The 19128-nt window shown below is 44.9% G+C and overlaps 1 protein-coding gene across 3 annotated transcripts in view; it reads left to right on the top strand.

Moving 5' to 3' along the window:
• Positions 1-587: 587 nt before the first annotated feature.
• Positions 588-19128, top strand: part of RREB1 (ras responsive element binding protein 1) — a 62894-nt gene continuing 44353 nt past the window's right edge. For 2 of the 3 annotated variants that reach the window (XM_056854151.1, XM_056854153.1), the window contains exons 1-3: positions 588-784; positions 6509-6598; positions 8369-8532. In XM_056854151.1, the coding sequence (XP_056710129.1) occupies positions 671-784; positions 6509-6598; positions 8369-8532 (368 nt within the window). In that variant the 5' untranslated portion in view covers positions 588-670. The remainder of the gene's footprint in view (positions 785-6508; positions 6599-8368; positions 8533-19128) is intronic. The other variant, XM_056854152.1, reaches the window with a different exon arrangement.

Below are 19128 nucleotides of genomic sequence, written 5' to 3'. Positions count from 1 at the left end.
TGTCTGTTGAGAGAGGAAGGTGATTGTAAGCCGCTTTGTGGCTCCTTAAAGGTAGAGAAAAGTGGGGTATAAAAACGAACTCTTCTTCTTGCTCACCCCAGTCTTCCTCCCAGCCTACAGGCTGTTCATCCATGCTGGCCCCTCAGCCTTCTTTCGGTCTAACCTATCTCCAGGACTGTTGCTGTGAGGGTAAAATGGAGGAGGGAAACAAAGAGGAGCCTATCTAGGAATAGTGTCTTTGCACAAGAGATTGTCCTTCTATTGCTGTGTTTTCTGGCTTTTTCATTTATTTAAGACAGTGCTATCCCACCTTATATTCTCAGGCACCTAACAATGCAACACAAGGTTGCAAGAATACAGAATATAAGAGTGCAATTAACAAGATTTTAAAACGAACAGATTTCAAAACTGCACAGGGCGTTTTTTTAATGCACAAGACTATGGATTTAAAAGTGCAGAGAATTAAACCAGAATGTTAAAAAAAACCTCGTAGTGGATTAGATGCATAAGGACATATTTGTGGCGACTTTTATTGACTGGCTGTCTGACTTTCCTTTTGCTTTGTTTCTGCTCGCAATCCTAGAGAACAAACCTGGAAGCTTGAGCAGTTCTGCAGCAACACCAGGGCTATCAAACTGTTGAAGGCACGGATTTGTCCTCTGTTGACAACATGATGGCAGCCGTCATGAGCTTGGGGAAGATACCCGGAAATGGAGCGGTGTCTCCAAACATTAAATCCCCATCAAAATCTCTTACTCCTAACCGGATTGGCCGTAGAAACCAGGTAAAGAATAAGCAGACATTTTTGATGCAGAAGGCTGTCACTTTGCAAAAAAAATTAAATTATGTATGGATTTGTTGAGCAATTAATATTATTTTATGGTGATCGTATGGTATTTTGATTTGGTCAAATGACTGTAAATTAAAGATTGATTGATTTGATTGAACCCTCAACCATTTGTGGGCACCAAGTCCCATCATGACTTGGTATGTTAAAACTAATGCAAACTAATTTAATTTGATCTTTGTTAAAATATATTTAACCTGCTTTTTGGTCCTCCTCTGTGTCTTAAAATAATCAATTTAGTTAAAGGGCATGAAATCACAGCGCAGACACACTTAAAAAATCCAGAGTTTTGTTGCATGATCAACACTTTGGTTTCACTTGGTTTCATTTGTCAGTTTACAATAGGTCTTCCCCCTATACTCAAGTTTATTCAAGTTTATTCATTCTTGTGTGTAGTTAGCCATAGAAAATGTATTATGAGAATTGGAGGTATACAGATTACCACAGGAACTGTCGCATTATTTATAAATAAATATCACAGTGACTGGAAAAAGTGCAGCCATAGCAGCGCGTTGCTTGGGTCTCATGTTTCATGGTCCTGTATGCTCATAGAATGCCTCTCCATGCATCATATTCCCAGGCTGCATCCTTTGCTGTGTGATTTCCAGGGCAGGAAAGGAAACCTGCAGTGATTTCCGCCTATTTTCAGCTATGGAAACGTATGATGAGAAAAGGTTAGGCCTGTTACTGGCAAGTGACTATGCCCTTTTGGGTGTCAGGCTCTTGGAATCCTCCTAACCGGTGTGCCCGCTCAGGGCTGTTGCGATCAAGACAGTGTCACTCAGTAGTACACTGGAAAATATGCTATGAAATACTCCCTCTCTTGTTGGCAGAGACGAGCACACTGCATATTACCAAGTGCTCTTGTGGTGTTTAGCCTGGTGATTGAGAAATCATGGTGGCTCTTCGAATCTTGCAGCCAGCATGGTGTAAAGGAATTGAGCACCTGGCTAGGATATAGGGGAGCCAGCACCAAATTCCTGCTGTGCCATGGAACCTTGCAAGTTCTCTGTTCCCATGTATGCGGTGCCCACTTTCACTTGCCAAAATGTTCCTGGGGGCTGCCTGTTGGGGAAACCCGATGAGTGTACTTTCCCCCAACACACCTTAACAGCACATGCCCCGGGATTATTACTGGTCACAAAAAGGGTGCAGAGAGAGGCTGAAGCTCCATCCTCCAGACATGCCACCGCTGTGATCACAGGAACTGGGGAAGAAATTGCAAGTTAGGTGTGAATATTACACAGGGCATGGAACCCAGACCCAGTGTGTGCACTCTGTGTAGCGTGAAGGGGAACTCTCTCTGCCTGTCCTGCCGTACAGGGTTGTTGTGGGAATTGGAAGAAGGAAGAACAGTGTGTGCCACCCTGAGCACCTTTGAGAAAGGGGTGGGATAAAATGTAATGAATGACTAGTGCAAAAGAAATTCTCGTATATAACTGTTTGGTTCCACCTTGTAAAGCTTTCAGAGGTGTCACCGCTTTAAAGTTTATTCCCTCCAGGAGGGCTAGAAACAATTTCTTCCTTTCTTAAAACAAAACAAAGGAAAACTGCAATTCTTAAATACTTGCAGGGTTTTTACAAGGGTTGCAAAGACCTTCTGGAGGGGTGTGTGATGCGGAAGGTGCTTGTTTCTCACTGCTAGACTGCTCTTAAGGGCTGGACAATAGCTAACATTAGGAAATGAACATGTTTAGATCGCCAAGGAACAGATTTCAGCACTCGGTGGACAGGGTATGAGAATACGTGAGCAATCATTCCCATTTGATCAGTGCCAGGCTTAGGTCGATTGTTCTGGAAGGGACAAATTGCTCGGGGAGGGGCCCAGCTGCCTGTCAGAATAGCCTGTGGTGGGTGGGTTACGTACGTGTGTGTGTGTGTTGCTTCATGGCAGTGCCTCATAGCCACTGACTTTTTAATTCCAGCAGCCTTTTCACTGGGCATTAGATCAAGAGAGTAAATGTGAGGGGATTAAAAGAGATACTTGTGTGTTACAAAAATAAATAAATAAGGGTGTGTGTGCGTGCGGGGGGTGGGGAGTGGCTTTCCCTGTAGGTCAGCATGGAAGCTCGCCCTCTGATCACGTCTGCTACTTACTTGGGCTGCCCTGTGAGAACCAGGTTTGCCCAGGCAGCCAATTGGTAGCAGTTTTTTGTCTGTTTGGGGCCTGGGGTTTTGCTTCCTTTTGGCTGGTACTTACCTGCAGGGCTGTTGCTACTGCTGCAGGTAGACTCATTATTGCCCAACAGTTCTAGAATTCCTTTTGAATGAGTGGCCTTTACAAGATTGCCTCAAGATTTTTACATTTGCATTGCAAATCTCTGGCACAAGAAGAGAGGAGGTGTGTGTAGGGAAAGCAGGGATGATGAAGTCTTTGATAGCGCTGCAAAGATATCTACTAACCGGCTTTACTGTGGCAGTATTATTAGCTAGGTAACAAAATGCTCAGAGGCATTATTTTCTGGACGTTAGAGGCAAACAAGAAAGCAAATGTCATTGTGTCCCTTTCCTAAATTTCCCAGCAGCTGTTGGAGGCAGAAAACCAGAGTGTGACCTCTTTGCCATTCTCTTCTGCCGGTGCTATGCTTTGGTGGCTTTCTCTGTTCTAACCATATGGCAGAGGAACATTTTAGACCCAGGGTTCTCTGGAATTTCTGATGGTGATGGGTTCTTTGCTGTGATGTTCAGTCTAGAAGAAGAAGAGTTGGTTTTTATATGCCAACTTTCTCTACCACCTAAGGGAGACTCAAACTGGCTTACAATCACCTTCCCCTCCCCACAACAGACACCCTGTGAGGTAGGTGGGGCTGAGAGAGTGTGACTTGCCCAAGGTCACCCAGCTGGCTTTGTGTGTAGGAGTGGGGAAATCAACCCAGTTCACCAGATTAGCCTCTGCCGCTCATGTGGAGGAGTGGGGAATCAAACCTGGTTCTCCAGATCAGACTCCACCGCTCCAAACCACCGTTTTCAACCACTACACTACGCTGGCTCTCTGTCTACTTCTAAAGAGGCTCTTATCACTTTAGCTTGGCCACTGTAAACTCTCTATTCCTATGCTAGATAGGCTGTGTGTCTCTTCTGCCCGAGGACTTAATCCTAGCTGGAGACCAAGGCCTGTTACAATTGCACGTATACCTAGATTCAAGTCCAGTAGCACCTTAGAGACAACAAGATTTTTTTTTGGGGGGGGGGGTATAAGCTCTCGAGAGTCAAAGCTCCCTTCGTCAGATAATTGTGACACTGTACATATTTTTCACCCCTCCACCCCATCCATTTCCCCACAGCAAGATCGTTGTCTCTTCAATGAGCGGGGAAGTGAAGTAACCCAATGCAGAACTTGGGAAGAGCCAGGTCACTTTATTAAAGCAAGCCTCATTATCAAATTAGCTGCTAATTCTGTCTCTTAACTCAGGGAAGCACTCTTCTGTCGGCAGGGATCCAGCCCTCCAGCGTAGCGCTCTCCCTTTTAAAGCGTCTCTGGCTGAGCTACTTTTACAGGAGTTTCACTCGTGGTCTCCTGCGCTTACATAGAATCCCCTGCTCTCTGGTTCACTGCTGTTCTGGTATGCAGCCCAGTCCCTGAGTGAGCGCCAGAGAGAAGCTCTGACGGGTTGGGTTAATATTAAACTCGGGCTCCTGCTTATCAATGCTGACTTGAGCCACGGTGAGCCTTTAGCCTCGGTGTTTTTTTCAGGGCGCTGGTTCTCTCCCCCGCCCCTTGCTAAAAGCGATGAGCAAAGCTTCCAAACAATTAATGCACAGAGCAAGAGTGTTTCCCTTCAAGGGGACACACACACACACACACACACTGATTTCACACAGGCCCTGGGGATTAAAACTGTAAACGGTCAGCACAGCTGCAAGAGTTTTCCTTCCCTGTTTGTTCCCTTTGCTCCAAGGCAATGTTAACAGCCCTGCAGCAAAATTGGAGATGAAGGCTATTCTATAAACTAATACTTAGAAGTCTGCAAGGGGGGGGGGTCTTGTTGTCCCCTACTATAGTCTGCACTCATAACAAAAGAGTGTGTAAACGTGCATATGTGCACACAGGTGTGAAAATGCATAATTCATCCTCTCCGTTCTCTATTAAAATCAATCGTCTGCTAAATGAAGGTGAGGCCAAAGGAGGCACACAGTGCAGCATTAACCTGTGGAACCCGTTGCCACAGGAATTGTCTAACATGAGTTATAGTCTAAGGAATACACAGAAGACAAACCCATTAGAGTAAGAGGTTTGTTTTTCTTAAAAGAATTCAAGTGTTAAAAAGGCACATCTCATTTTGTTCATATTAACTTTGAATGAGTTTATTCTATAATTGTAGGGTTTTATGAATGGGAGGGAAAAGGAATCAAGGAAAGACAAAGCAGAGGCCATATTTGAGGTGCAGTCGGCCTTCCCATGACTGGAATGGCAATGGATTGCCCCTATGCTACCAGCGTGGTGTGGTGGTTAAGAACGGTGGACTCTGATCTGGAGAACCAGATTTGATTCCCCACTCCACCACACGAAGCCTGCTGGGGGACCTTGGGCCAGTCACAGTTCTCTCAGAACTCTCTCAGCCCCACCCACCTCACAAGGTGCCTGTTGTGAGGAGGGGAAGAAAAGGAGATTGTAAGCTGGTTTGATTTTCCTTTAAAAGGTAGAGAAAATCGGCATATGAAAACCAACTCTTCTTCTTCCCTTCTTCAGTTCTTAAAGATTATTGTTTTGTGCTTAAGAGAATATAGAAGCAGAGAACAATTCCATGGTTTTATATGTTATAATTTTACAGAAGCTAATAGAACACAAATAAGTTAGTGGTGCCCAGTACATAAAGAAATCTGGGGCGTGGATTCAAATGCAGCTTTACGGCTACAGCACTCTACCTCAGAGCACTGTGTATGTGCCAGCCCTGGCAGCTATAAACATGTATAAACGTGTATGAAGGAGGTGAGCATTGCTAAATCTGTGGAGGCACACCATGACATGTCTCCGTGCCATCCTTTTTTGTGCTTACTACAGTAAACATTGGTATGCCAGTGGTGATACATACATTATGAAGCAACATTAAACCAACATTTTTCTGAGTGATGCATTTTTTTTTTGCTTCAGTTCACGATCGTAAGACTTGACATAATTTCCTCATGGGGATATTTCACTTGGGTTTATAGGTGTATCCTGTAGGCTTAGGGTAAGAAAACGGTCGGTGCGGCCCCACACCCGGCAAAATAGCAGCACGTTTGGCTGAGTTGAAATTTCTTCATGTTCTCTTCCTCCTCCTAAACTACTGCCTAAGCCAGCATGGTGCATGTTTCCTTAGGGGTAAGGCCTGTTGAAATTGGTAGGACTATTGAGAAGGATCAGGGGACAGGACCAGGCCGCCCTTTCTAAGCCCCCAAGGCCTGATCAGACAGGCATGAAATGAGTGTATGTGTGTGAATTGTATGGACAACTCTGTCACTCTAAGCAAAATGGGGAAACCAAGTTGTGCCGTACTTGCCCAGATTCTGTACAACGAAGGACCAAATCAGAGCTAGAACCTGATTGTAGGCCCAGTACTATTTTCATATTTTTGCTTCAGCAATGTGAGAGGTGTGATATTTACAGTTGTTGAATTATTGGTTTCCTCTTTCTTGATTTCTGCGAACGTTTGTCTGAATTTTTATTTCCATTTAAATCAGGAAACAAAAGATGAGAAGTCTTCCTATACGTGCCCTCTGTGTGAAAAGTTTTGTGCAACCCAGCATCAGCTGACCATGCATATTCGTCAGGTAAGCTGATTGTTTTATTTATTTGTTTATTTCATTTTATACCCTGCCTTTCTCGCTCTGAGGGAGGAGGGCGTCTTCAGCTCGAGTTCTTTACCTTTCCTTGCTAGGGAGGCAGGAATCAAATTAAAAAACTAGGCCTTCCTGTCTCCCGGAGGAAGTGGCCCCTCTTCCATTATATCCTCACAACAACCCTGTGAGGTAGGTTAGACTCGTGAATTTTATGTGGAAATATGGCTTCCAGATCTGGATTGCTATTCCTTTCAATGAAACAAATTTTCTCATTCACGCTCAGGAATTAGGACTGCTATAATTTTTTTTATCCTCATACCTTAACTCAAGAAATGTATTTTTTGTTCTGTTTTTTTCTGCCCTTGCTATATAGTTCTCGTTCTATAGTACTCTTTAAACCACTGGAGGCTTCAGAAAAACCACTTAAGCAATAAATGTTGCCTGTAGTTTCAGTACAAACCCTTCAGTCCCTTAGATTGCTCTTTGAAATCAAGCATCATTAGATGAGCCTAGCACCGATGTATTCTGTCCGGAATAAATCAGCTTTTGGAGGCAAGTGTGTTTAACTAGAATCTGGGAAACCCAGGTTCACACCCCCACTCTCCCATGGAAACTTGCTGGGTGACCTTGGGCCAGTCACACACTCGCAGCCTCTACCCTGGGAAGCATTTGGATGGGAGACCTCCAAGGAAAACCAGGGTCCTGACATGGAGGCAGGCAATGGCTAACCACCTCTGAACATCTCTTGCCTTGAAACCCTGCAAGGTTGCCATTAGTCAGTTGTGACGTGACAGCAAAAAAGAAAAAAGGAACATACAAGATGCAAAGAAAATTTCAGGGATTTCTTCCTTAGGTAGAAAAGGTTAGGGTTGAGAGCAGTCTTCAAAATTTCAAAGGTTACCATAAAAAAGAGGACGAACTAATGTTTACTTAACCTAGTGAGGAATAAAAAGCAATGGCTTTATCTTGGCAAGAAATCCACTTTTGACTGGCTATTGAAGGACTGTTCCTACCAGTTAAACAAAATAGATTTTTTTTAAAAGAGCTGTGGAATCGCCGTCTCTGGCAGTTTTTAAAGAGGACAGCTAGATGTGAGTCTGTTATTTTTGTGGTTAGGCCTTTAGGCAATCCCTTCTTGGCTGGTTCATATTTTAGGGCAGTCTCCAACGTCAGTGACTAAAGAACGTTCAGGGGCCGCTCATGACAGAGCACACGCAGAAGCACTGTTTGCAAGGACACACTGGCATTGTGTGCAATTTTGGCAGATCCTCTTCCATTTTATCCTTTTCTTCTTTTTTTAACACATGCAATTTGTGCAAGTCCTGGTGGCTGTCTTTCCTCCTTTTTCTCCTCCACCTTTCACCAACAGTGCCTGTGAGGGATCCCTGGCTGGCTGCAAGCCAGCATGCTCCCCAGATCTTCTCGTTGGGTGGGTGGTACAAACCAGCTCAGTAGCCTCGGATGATTTGGTTAGATGACTTTCGAGGTTTCTTCTGATACACACACTTTTAGAGTAAGAAGTCATCCACTTAGTTCTATTTTTAGTGGACTAGTCAGTAGTGAAAGGGTTTTTCTTTAACTTCTTTTGAACTGAACCATTACCAAAGAGTTAAAAAAAATAGTTGTGTTAACACAGGTGCTTCTTGCTGACTAACTCTGTTGCACTTAACCTTGTTTTGGAGGATAATTGCAAATGACTTTGACATGCCCTTGGAGCTAAACAGGGAGAACTCAATGGAAATATGTTGTTGCTCTCTTTAGCACAATACTGACACTGGAGGGACAGACCATTCCTGCAGCATCTGTGGAAAGTCTTTGAGCTCAGCAAGCTCCCTGGATCGCCACATGCTTGTGCATTCAGGTGAAAGGCCTTATAAATGTTCGGTGTGTGATCAGTCATTCACTACCAATGGAAACATGCACAGGTAAGAGCTGGTGTGGAAAATGCATAAGTTTGCGCATGTGTGTGCAGGCGTTCTGGGCATGGTTTAATCCAGGGGGTCCCAACCTTTTGAGCTTGTGGGCGCAGTTGGAATTCTGACATTGCATGGGTGGGCGCAGCAACAAAACGGCTGCCACAAAATGGCTGCTGCAGAAGGCAGAGCTAGCCACAAAATGATTGCCCACAGCTTCACTTCAGTAACACGGTGCAGATCTTGGTGCTGTGGTGGCAGCTGCCACTGAAGCAACACTTTAAAAATTTGCACAGCCAATCAGAAAGCTTGCTGGGCAGAAACCCTATCTGGCCCCACCCACTTCCAAAAACACTTGGGTGCCAGAAAAGGTGTCTGCAGGTCCCATGGTGCCCATGGGCACTGTGTTTGGGACACCCTGGTTTAATCCATGCCCTGTATCCCACTTCATGGCTGCAATCCCTTTTGGCACACATGCATTTTCTCCGTGACTACTGTTCCTTTCAGTGAGTCACAGCTCATCTCTTGGGGCAGCTTGTGGGACTGTGGGGGCTTGAGAGAGAGCCTGTCTGGGAATGTGGAGATCTATTTGGTCCTATATGTGGGAGGCTTCTTCTCCAGCAAGTTTTTTTTAGCACCAATACTTTGCAATACTATAACGGGGTTGAATTTTGTCCTGTCTTTGGGCTCACCCTGATGGCACAGAAACCTGTGTTAGAAAACAGCACACACTTTTTGAACAACTTTATCTGCAGCTGCCATAGTGAAGACCCTGACAACCAACCCCCAGGAGACTCTGGTGGTTCCTGACTAACTGAGAATTGCTGTTAGAAAATATGTATCATGCCCCCCAAAAGTGAAACTACCCTTGCAAGATGGTTCTTTCATGTGATGCGGGGGCTAAGTCCCCCTCCAGTAAAGGATGTTGCATGTAATGCAGAGGGGTAGGAAGATTATAAACAAGTTGCTTAACTATTGCCAGATTTTATGTTAACTTGGTGTCTTTAGGTAGTTTTTCAGATATGATTTTTGAAAGCTCAATTTTAAAGGAGGCAAATATACTGAACAGGTGAACAATATGCCCGTATTTTAGTGTGCCTTTTTTCTCCTAAGAAAAAAAGCCCAGTGCTATGTTGAGATTACTAAAATTGTCTGCCTAAGTGCACAATTAAAATTGCAATCTATCCAAATGTTTCTTTATTATCCTTCATTTTGAATATTTCGTATTTTTGAGCTTTTTGTGGGGGGAATTTGTCAAGGACACCAGTCTGATGGCAAGCTCAGAGAGGATTACATTTGTGGTGATGTAGAAAGCCAGCAGCGCCCCCCGTAAGACCTTAAGTAGAGCCCTGTGATACTGGACCAAAGGTTCATCTGAGCTGCATCCAGCAGCAGTTCGCCAGATACCTCTGAGAAGCCCATGGTAAAGGAGCGAAGGCAACAGCCCTCCATTATTTGCCCCACCTCTGATACATCTGGACACAAACATACTGTTTGGCAGTCCTTGCTTAATAGATTTGGTCTGTTGGTTGGATCCAAAGGCGCTGTTGTATCAGCGTAACGGCAGTCATCCTTTTGGAATGGTGGTTGGCGCTGTCTGCCAATTTCTCCCTCTCGCTTCCCCACACGCTGTTCCTGAGGTTCCTTGACACCCCCCCCCCCCACAGGGAGAAGAATTTTAGATGCTCTGTGGGCTTCAGTAGGAGTGGGAGGAAAACCTAGTCTGCCAGCTTTACTCCACTAAGAGTAGTTTGGATCCAGCCCCAATAATTGATCAAAGCCAGCCGTTTCGAAAGCCTTCAGGCATAGGAGGCATCGCTGTAGAGAACTAGACAAAGAACCTAAAAGTTGAGCTGAAAATTATAACAAAATACTGATATTATTTATTATGCAGTATACGCTAAATTAATAACACTGGGCCTTAAATGTACAGGCTGGTCAATGAAAAGAATATATAAAATAGTTGCTAATTTTCCAACATATTTGATGATTAAAAAAAACAATGTAAATGAACAATAAATACCCCAAACGTGTGTGGTTATTTATTTATTTATACACACCCACCCACACACACCTTTTGGAAACACATCCAGAAATACGTATAAAGGTATGCCGTAAAGTGATAACCTTCTAATTGGGTGGCCAGTTGTCACTTATTGTTGTAAAACGTAGAATTTTCACCATTAAAATTGGCTGACACAGGTCTTCCAATGTATTTCCAATGTCGTATGGATGTGTATATCATCAATTAATGATAACACATATTGGCCACTGTAGAGAGCCAGCGTGGCGTAGTGGTTAAGAGTGGTGGACTCTACTCTGGAGAACTGTGGTTGATTCCACGCTCTTCCACTTGAAGCCAGCTGGGTGGGCCAGGCACAGATCTCTCCAAATTCTGTCAGCCCCACCTACCTCACAAGGTCCCTGTTGTGGGGAGGGGAAGGGACGACGATTGTAAGCCGCTTTGAGACTCCTTAAGGTAGAGAAAAGCAGGGTATAAAAACTAACCCTCCTCCTCCTCAGCTTTAAGAAGCAAACTGCATTGTGGGCTGTAATGATATTTTCACTTCAACAGAAACATTCAGTGTTGGCAGCAAAGCCACCCTGTGAAATAAGTTTAGGCGGAGGAGGCATTCTCCATGGCATCTTCTGTTGTGGTTTTGTTGTGCCATACCACAAGTTCAGTATCTGGAGAGTAACAGTAATGACTCAATGTGGGCAATCGTTGCATCCAGACATGCAATTCAAGATGCACTGAATGTGGTGATTGCGTTGGCAGGACCGCTGTGTGCCGGGCTGCCCGTCTGATCCCTGAAGCAAGCTTTCTTCAGGTACTCTCTTGTTAAGGGGGTGGCAGCTTGTAAAATGTGTCAGGCCACTAGATACCCTTTGCCTCAAGCACAGTACTCCATTGAACTCCATCATACTGGCCTCTTCCCTGGTCATGGGAGGAGAGTATTTTGGCATGTCACTTTCTGGATGGAGAAACTTGAATTGTAATACTCATATATTTAGAAGCTGCTTTGTTCACCCTCTATGGTGCTTTTGCAAGGCCCAAATCTTGGCCGTCCTCAATGTTGCTAATTCACAGTGATCCCTAATGAGGAAAGCAAAGACTGGGAAAGGGAAGATATGTAGTCATTCTCTGGTCCCTTTGCCCCTAGTGTAACCCTAGTGCCATCTCTCCCATATTCTTAAGGTTTACTGACATCATTGTGAAAGTTCCAAGCAAGCTGCAGGCACCTTGATTACTTTTAAGGTCCAGAGCATGGTGGGTAGCTTTGCTCACAGGCTCTGCTGGCTGAAGTAAGCATCAGCTCACACGAGCAGGTTTGCATTTTCCTCTTCTGTTCAAAGCCAGTGACAGAAGGGATCCCATTCCCTTGAGAAAACGGTGAGCTTATCCTGAATCAAGGAAAGGTGGGGTTGTATTTGCAAGCTGCCACAGTTGAGTCATATGTGTAAGGGCATGTCTGCATTACAAATACAAACATGCTGTGGCTTCCTTTCCAGGAAATGGTGTTTCCATGAACGGACGGCTCCTAAGAGGAGCTTTGGAGCATCCTTTCCATAATTCCCAGAGATGCTTCTTGAGCACCTGTGATCGGTCCAGTTTTGACCATTTTGGCTCCATATGACCATTCCCTCCTTTCTCTGATCCATCAGAAGGATGCAGTAATTATTCTGATGAGATCTTCCACTAAAAAACCCCAAACCCTCACAAATTTAATTTTTGGTACCTATTGGGGGGCTCTACTTCAGTGCACCTGGCTATGGAGAACAGGCAAGGATTTAACACTGCTGAGTTCTCTTTGCATTGTGCCCTGACCACTGCCCGCTTTCTGGCTCCGTCAATGCAACAGTGCCCTGCCACAAGCTGGTTGGGCAGGGAAATGTCTCTTAGAATTGGGGTTTATATAAAGAAGCTTCACTACTGAGAATTGGATGTTTTTGTGAGGAAGACACAAAATGATGATGATGGGCCAGCGCTTCAGTAGTATCGTAATTTTCTGCATTCAGGATGAGCTTCAGTTTTGCAGCGTTCCACACTGGGAGCTACCTGTGGACCTTATGGGGATGGGGCAGGTGCTGCTGCTAAAATCACCAGACTGCTCTTGTTTGAAAGTTGTTGGGTCAAAGAAAATCAACGCTGCTTTCACACATGATCACATGAAGCTGCCTTATACTGAATCAGACCCTTGGCCCATCAAAGTCAGTATTGTCTACGCAGACCGGCATCGGCTCTCCAAGGTCTCAGGCAGGGGTCTTTCACATCACGTACCTCCCTAGTCTCTTTAACTGCACATGCCGGGGATTGAACTTGGGACCTTCTGCATGCCAAGCAGATGCTCTGCCACTGAGCCACAGCCTCTGTCTACTGCTGCGTGTTCCTGATTCCACTCTCTCCCTTACCCATCAGCAGCTGAGCATTTTTTACTGTATTAGGATACATGCGAACGTCCAGGGAGAAGAGCTCTCCCTGCCTTGCATTGCAGCAGGCCTTCCCTACACCTCTGAGCAGGGCCACATTGCATCATTTTAACACCATATAACTCAATGTGTTCTGTTGTCTTTTCCCCTTCTTCGCCTCACCCTAGTTGCCTATTTGGGTAATACTAGCAGCTGCATTTCAGGCACAAACAGCCTGAATATTAATGCTTCCATCTCTGAGGACTTTCGTACATGCTAACAGGCCACTAGAGAGAAGCCATTAAAATCCTAATAAAGTTGCCAGTTGCAGGACAAAGGTCTTTTGGGCATTGCTAGCTCTCTGCCGGAGTATTAAAGATCCAGTGTGTGCTACTCTGATGCCACATCTTCCACTCAGCATCGACTTTCTTTGGAAATCAACCCTGCTTGGGAGCGGAGGTAGCTCCCTCTTCTTGTACTGTACAGTTTCCTACATTTTTAAAGAATAATATTAAAAGGTGGCTATGAAAGGGGGGAAGAATGTGTTTTTTGTTACCCTGTTGGTCAGTGAATGACCAACAGCATCATGAAGAATGCCAATCTGATATTTTATTTTCTTCATTTGTACCCCGCCATTCTCCTTCGTTTTATCCTTACAACAGCTGTGAGGAAGGCTGGGCTGAAGCGGGGATTCAGACTCGGGTCTCCAAGATCGTAGTCCGACGCTCTAACCACTGTGCCACGCTGGCTCTTACACCTGTTAAGCTTGTGATGTACACATTTAATAAATATTTAACCTGTCTTTAGTAACAGGCCTAAATCCTTCCTCCATATGTTTGCGAGCACAGATGCGATCTCCAGGGTGCCCTGAAATCCATCTTTAAGGAAAGTAGTAATTCCATTCCTATATGATATGTTTTTCTGTGATTTTCTGTTCTCAACTTAATCTTTATAATCTTGTTGGCGAACAGGTTTAGACATGAGCTAGCTGCTGTGGTCTCTTGTTTCTGTCTTGTTAGTCACCCAATCGGTTTCTACCCTTAGCCTTGAATAGGAGGTGCTTTAAGGAGCATATTCCACCGGAAATATCTCCTGTACAAGCTCCGTTGTAACAGGAGTGCCACCAGACCATTCCCATGCCTCCTGCATATTCATTTTGATTGTGCTTGCCCAGGAAGTCTTCCCAGATGATTTGAACCCTTAGGTGTGTCTTGAATTACTCACAGCTGCTGGCCTCTTTAAACTTCTTTGTCGTCATCCTTGATTCTGAGTTCTCCTTTGCTTACCACATGTCTGAATTCGCCTGTTGTGCCAAGTCGGCAGCAGAGTTCGAACAGAACGTTCTTTTAAAATTACTATTCTGCGCAATTCTGGCTGGGCTGTTTCAAGGCATTGCACTTTGGCTGCTTCACTCTGTGTGACCTGCCTTTAGGTTCTTGTTTACTGGACTTAAATGCTGCTTGCCCATCCAGTTTCTAACCGTTTTTTCACTGTACGGTGTTTTCCACCACAAGTCCTTGTTTCAGGTTCTGTCCAGAAGGATGGGGCCAAAATTAGAAATCCTGAGAGGAGCTCACAATATAGCCGAGTTCATCTGAGAGTCCTACAGCATCCTTCTCAGTATAAAAGTGGAAAACTGCCTAGTGCCTTTTGTCTAGTGCTCTGTGTGTGTGAGAGACAGATACGGGGTAGACAGATATACTCCTGCTCTGTGGTCCCTCTGTGTGTGCCAATACAAGTAGAATTCTTCCCTGTAAACTCTCTTCAGCTGTCCAGCAATACTGCATTCTCCGCCCTCCCCTTTGTTTTTAAATCTAGCTTTCCATCCTAGGTCGATCCTTTGGATCTCAGAAGATTAGCGGCCTGATCCTGTGCTGTGGGGGCTGTCTTCAGCTAGTTTGCTGGGACAGCAGCACCTGCTGTTTCAACTGTTGGTACATCCCGACGCAAAAGAGTTGAGGGAGATGTCCCTGGAGGATCACAAACTTGCCGTCAGGTCACAGCTGACTTATGGCGACCCTGTAGGGTTTTCAAGGCAAGAGATGTTGGGAGGTGGTTTGCCATTGCCTGCCTCCGCGTCACGCCCCCTGGTATTCCTTGGAGGTCTCTCATCCAAATACTAGCCAGGGTCAGGGCTGAGAGTGTGTGACTGGCCCAAGGATACCCAGCCTAGAAGAGCTTAAAGATGGGGTGGTGGGGTGGCTAGAGATCGGTTAGATTATGAAGAGCAGAACTAGGTGGCTAAGTCAGAGATGCTTGTGTAGAATGTTGCTTCAGGCCTGATTTGCCTGCAGTACAGTCATGTGGTACAGCTTTCCTTGGACTGTACCACTTAAACTGTGTGTTGGGTGGGTGGGGGGACTTAGATATAAATTGAAAGGGGGAAACCTGCCTGTCCAAAGGAATTTGTGCATCAGCAGAGGGATGGCTGTTGTACCGTATGGTTATTCTGTATACAGGGCCTTGAGCATCAAGTTGCGCACCTCTTTTATTATAAGGGCTTAAGTTGCAAAGTTGTGTGTCTTATCAAGTTTCCTATAAACTCCTCTTTACATACATAAAACAACTATACCCTTCCACTCCTGTTTATAGTTTGACTACCAGGGAGTGTTCCAGAGATCTAAAGTCGCATGGGAAAGGCAGTTGACAGTGTAGCAGCAACATGGTTTTGGTGATTGCACTGACAGAGGAATTAATCAATGCATTAAACTAAGCATGAGACATGTGAATAGCTCGGGGGCACTTTGTATTTCTCTCAGGCTCTACCCAAGAAGAATCCTAAGAATGTTGGTTTGTAGTGAGTGCTCAGGGTTGCTAAGATAAGCTTCTAGACTAAGTTATTTCTCATGGAAGCTCAGAATACCAGTAAAAAGATGTCCCAGGTCAAAGACCTAGTCCAAACTCCTGCCCAAAGGAGTTTGCAAATCCTCTCAAAAAGCAGTTTCACAAATATATTTATGCTGATTTTGGATAGTGGATGATGCTTGTCTATGTGTGAGGTTAAGATATGGTAATCTTATCTTTGAATAGCGTCTCGTCAGGCATGCGGTAGCATCTGTGACATTCATATTTGAGATGACCAGCAATGAAAATGTGCACAGTGCAGCATGTGTGGAGAGGGTTTGCTTGTGCTTGCAGTTAAGCAGTGCCATGCTGTGTGTCCCTTCCGCCCAACTCCTGCCATTCTGTGAAAAGTTAGTGTATTTCCATATTTTGTACAGCCTTCTGCTTTGTGTCCTCTTCCCATACTCACATTGCTTGGATGGCAAGACCCATTATCTTTTCTATAACTTGTGTGTCACCTTCACCCAAATGTGTGGACCTGTGTGTTGGCACACATATTTGGGTGTTTTGTCGACCAATGGTCGACCAATGCTGGTTTAAGCCCTTGACCCTCCTTCCATAATTATTGTATAGCAGATCTATTATATTCAGAATATATCAATAGAGCTGTGTTGGCGAACCTATGGCACGCGTGCCGACTCCGGCATGCGTAGCCCTCTCTGCCAGCACGCGCGGCTCAGCTGGGTGGCGGGGCCCCCGCCCCTTTCCCTGGACTCCCTGCCGCCGGCTTTGAACTGCTCTGTGCTGCCTGCAGCTACCACAGGAGGCGGAGCCAGCCACAAAACGATCGCCACAGCTTAACTTCAGTGTAGATTCTTGTGCTGTGGTGGCAGCTGCTGTGAAAGCAACATTTTAAAAAATCTGTACAGCCAATCATATCTCCAATAGTCGATCAGAAGGCTTGCTGGGCAAAAGACCTACCTGGCCTCACCCACTTCCTAAAAACACTTGGTGGATGCCAGGAAAGGAGTCGTTGGGCACCATGGCACCCACAGGCACCATGTTGGGGAAACTTGTTCTAAGGGCATGCCCACAGGGTGGCTCTTTTAGGGGGCAGAATGATGCTTGCAGCACATCTTACCCTTACTGTCCACACGGGCTGCTTCTTCAGCTCTTTCTGGTCCCAGGTTCCTTGTCCATCGGCATAGTGATATGGGTGATTGAGGGAATCTTTGTCACTTGGGATTTCAGAATGTAAAGACTGGACTTTGTAGGAATGCAAACAAAATGACTTGCTTACAGTTACTAGTGGGAGCTGCTGATCCTGTCTCTTAGCAAGAGACGGACACTTAAGTGGCACTTTTGGAGAGATGCTGAGAAAACTGGAGGATATGTGTGGGTTTTTTTAGTTCAAAGGGTTGGATCCAGCCACGTGTTCTGCTGGTAAAAAAGGAAGCTGTGGTTTCCTTTGACTACTAGAAAAGGGTTTACTGGGGATCAAGGGTTCTGTCGCACAAAAGGGGTGTGGGTCAGGATCTCTAGTAAGGAGTGGAAGTGGGTGAAAATGATGAAAAGCCTGGCTGGGTCCAGCCACATTTGTACCACCATCTGGTAGAAACATAGGTCTCTGCGCATGCGCATTATGGAAAATGTATTTTAAAAATCCCTGAAGTTGGCCACTAAGGAGACCTTAGAGAGCATTTTCATATGTTGTACTGTGGTGTATACTGGGTTTGTCATTGGAAGTACACTTGACAGGCTGACACAGCAAATCCTGGCTCTTTATAAAGCACTGTATGAGTGAGATAAATGCGTGCAACCACAACTTTGTCCTTTCTTGCTTAGGGGTAGGTGTGCACCTAAAAGGAAACAAATGTGTAAATAACCAAAAGACCAGCCTTGTTGTATTGCTATGCACAGTATAACAAGGAATGAGAACTGTACAAGTCACACTTATAGGCATGCCATGCTTTGTTCACTACTGTGGACAATATTTGGCTTTTTGCATTGATTCTGATTAAATGCTTACAATTCCTAGTGTTGTGCGACACACGCAGAATACTCCAAGCATCCCTTCCTTTCTCCTTGTTCTTTTAAACACTGAAAGCCAATAGCTGGCGCGATGTGATTAGAGTCTACAAGCAAGTTGCACGAAAATAGGGATGGGGTGACTGGCAGTTCACTTTTCCACCCCGTGAGCTTAAGTGTTTCTTTGTCTTCAGTTCCCTCTTTTAAAAATGGTGACAGTTTCTTGGTCTTGCTTAAAAGGGAGCTGACAAGAAAGGTACATTCTGATATTTGCTCATTCTTGCATGCCAAACTCAAACAGGTTGGGCAAGTTGTGTGTGTGTGTGTTGGGGTGGAGAGTTTGTTCTAGCCACGTGTTAAGGTAGGACTGCAGCAGCTCCCAGCCCAGTCGAGTGAAGCATAGACAAAATAGGATCTCTCTCCTCCCCCTCTCCCCTCAATTGTTTTGTCATTTCTTGTATTTCCTTGTGAAAGGTAACCGAGTTTTCTGGAATACATTACTTAACCATAGATCAAACTGATGAGCAGTTCCAGCAGTGGTGCATAAGGCCTCCCAGGCGCACATACATTTTTTTCTGGTATTAGTTATAACTTCACTGTGTTTCAGGGTGCATCCTTTATACTGCATGTGATACATCTGGAATTTTTAAATGGTCCCTTAGAAGTTCAGATGAATTGTTGGCAGGAAAGTTACAGCGAAAGAGCAGGTGGGGTTGCTTCAAAGTAGAGGGAGGTTTCAGGTAGTCACATTAATCCAAAGAAACACAATATCTTTTATTAGGACCAACCAAAAGTCTTAAATACCATGGCCTGAAAGAGCGCCCCCCCTTTTTAACATCCAGCCGGGTGAGAAGTTCAGGAGAACTCAACAGCTTGCACACTTCTCTGTGCCATGTTGGTCGGTCCTAATACAAAGTAAAATGCGAGTTTTGTTTTAATATATTAAAACCTATCTCTGCCACCACAAGTTCTAGAAACCAGATTTTAAAAACAGTTCCCAGTGGGGCAGCTCAACACCCCATTTGACAGGGTGGAGAAGGGGGAATGTTGGGCAGAAATACTTCAGAGGGCTTAGCCGTGTTAGTCTCTTGGATCAAAACAAAACAGAAGTCTGGCAGTACCTTAAAAAGACAAAGAACATTTTTTTGCAGCCCGAGCTTTCGTGAGCACTAACTCTGGAATAAATGTTGCTAGTCTTTCAGGTGCCACCAGATTACTGTTTTGTTTTGGGCAGAAACAGTGCCTTTCCTTAAGCCTTTTTTCCCCCCTGTTTCAAATTTATATTTGGAACTTGTACCAGCTGACTTTTTTAACACCATCTTTGCCGGGGCAGGCTCAGTTTGTTCCCAGCCCTGGCCTCCATGGGAGGCACTCCGTACATTGTAC

Source organism: Euleptes europaea, chromosome 8, assembly GCF_029931775.1.
Source record: "Euleptes europaea isolate rEulEur1 chromosome 8, rEulEur1.hap1, whole genome shotgun sequence".
Classification (NCBI taxonomy): domain Eukaryota; kingdom Metazoa; phylum Chordata; class Lepidosauria; order Squamata; family Sphaerodactylidae; genus Euleptes; species Euleptes europaea.
Note: the sequence above shows the minus strand (reverse complement) of the source record. Positions and strands in the feature narration are given on the sequence as shown.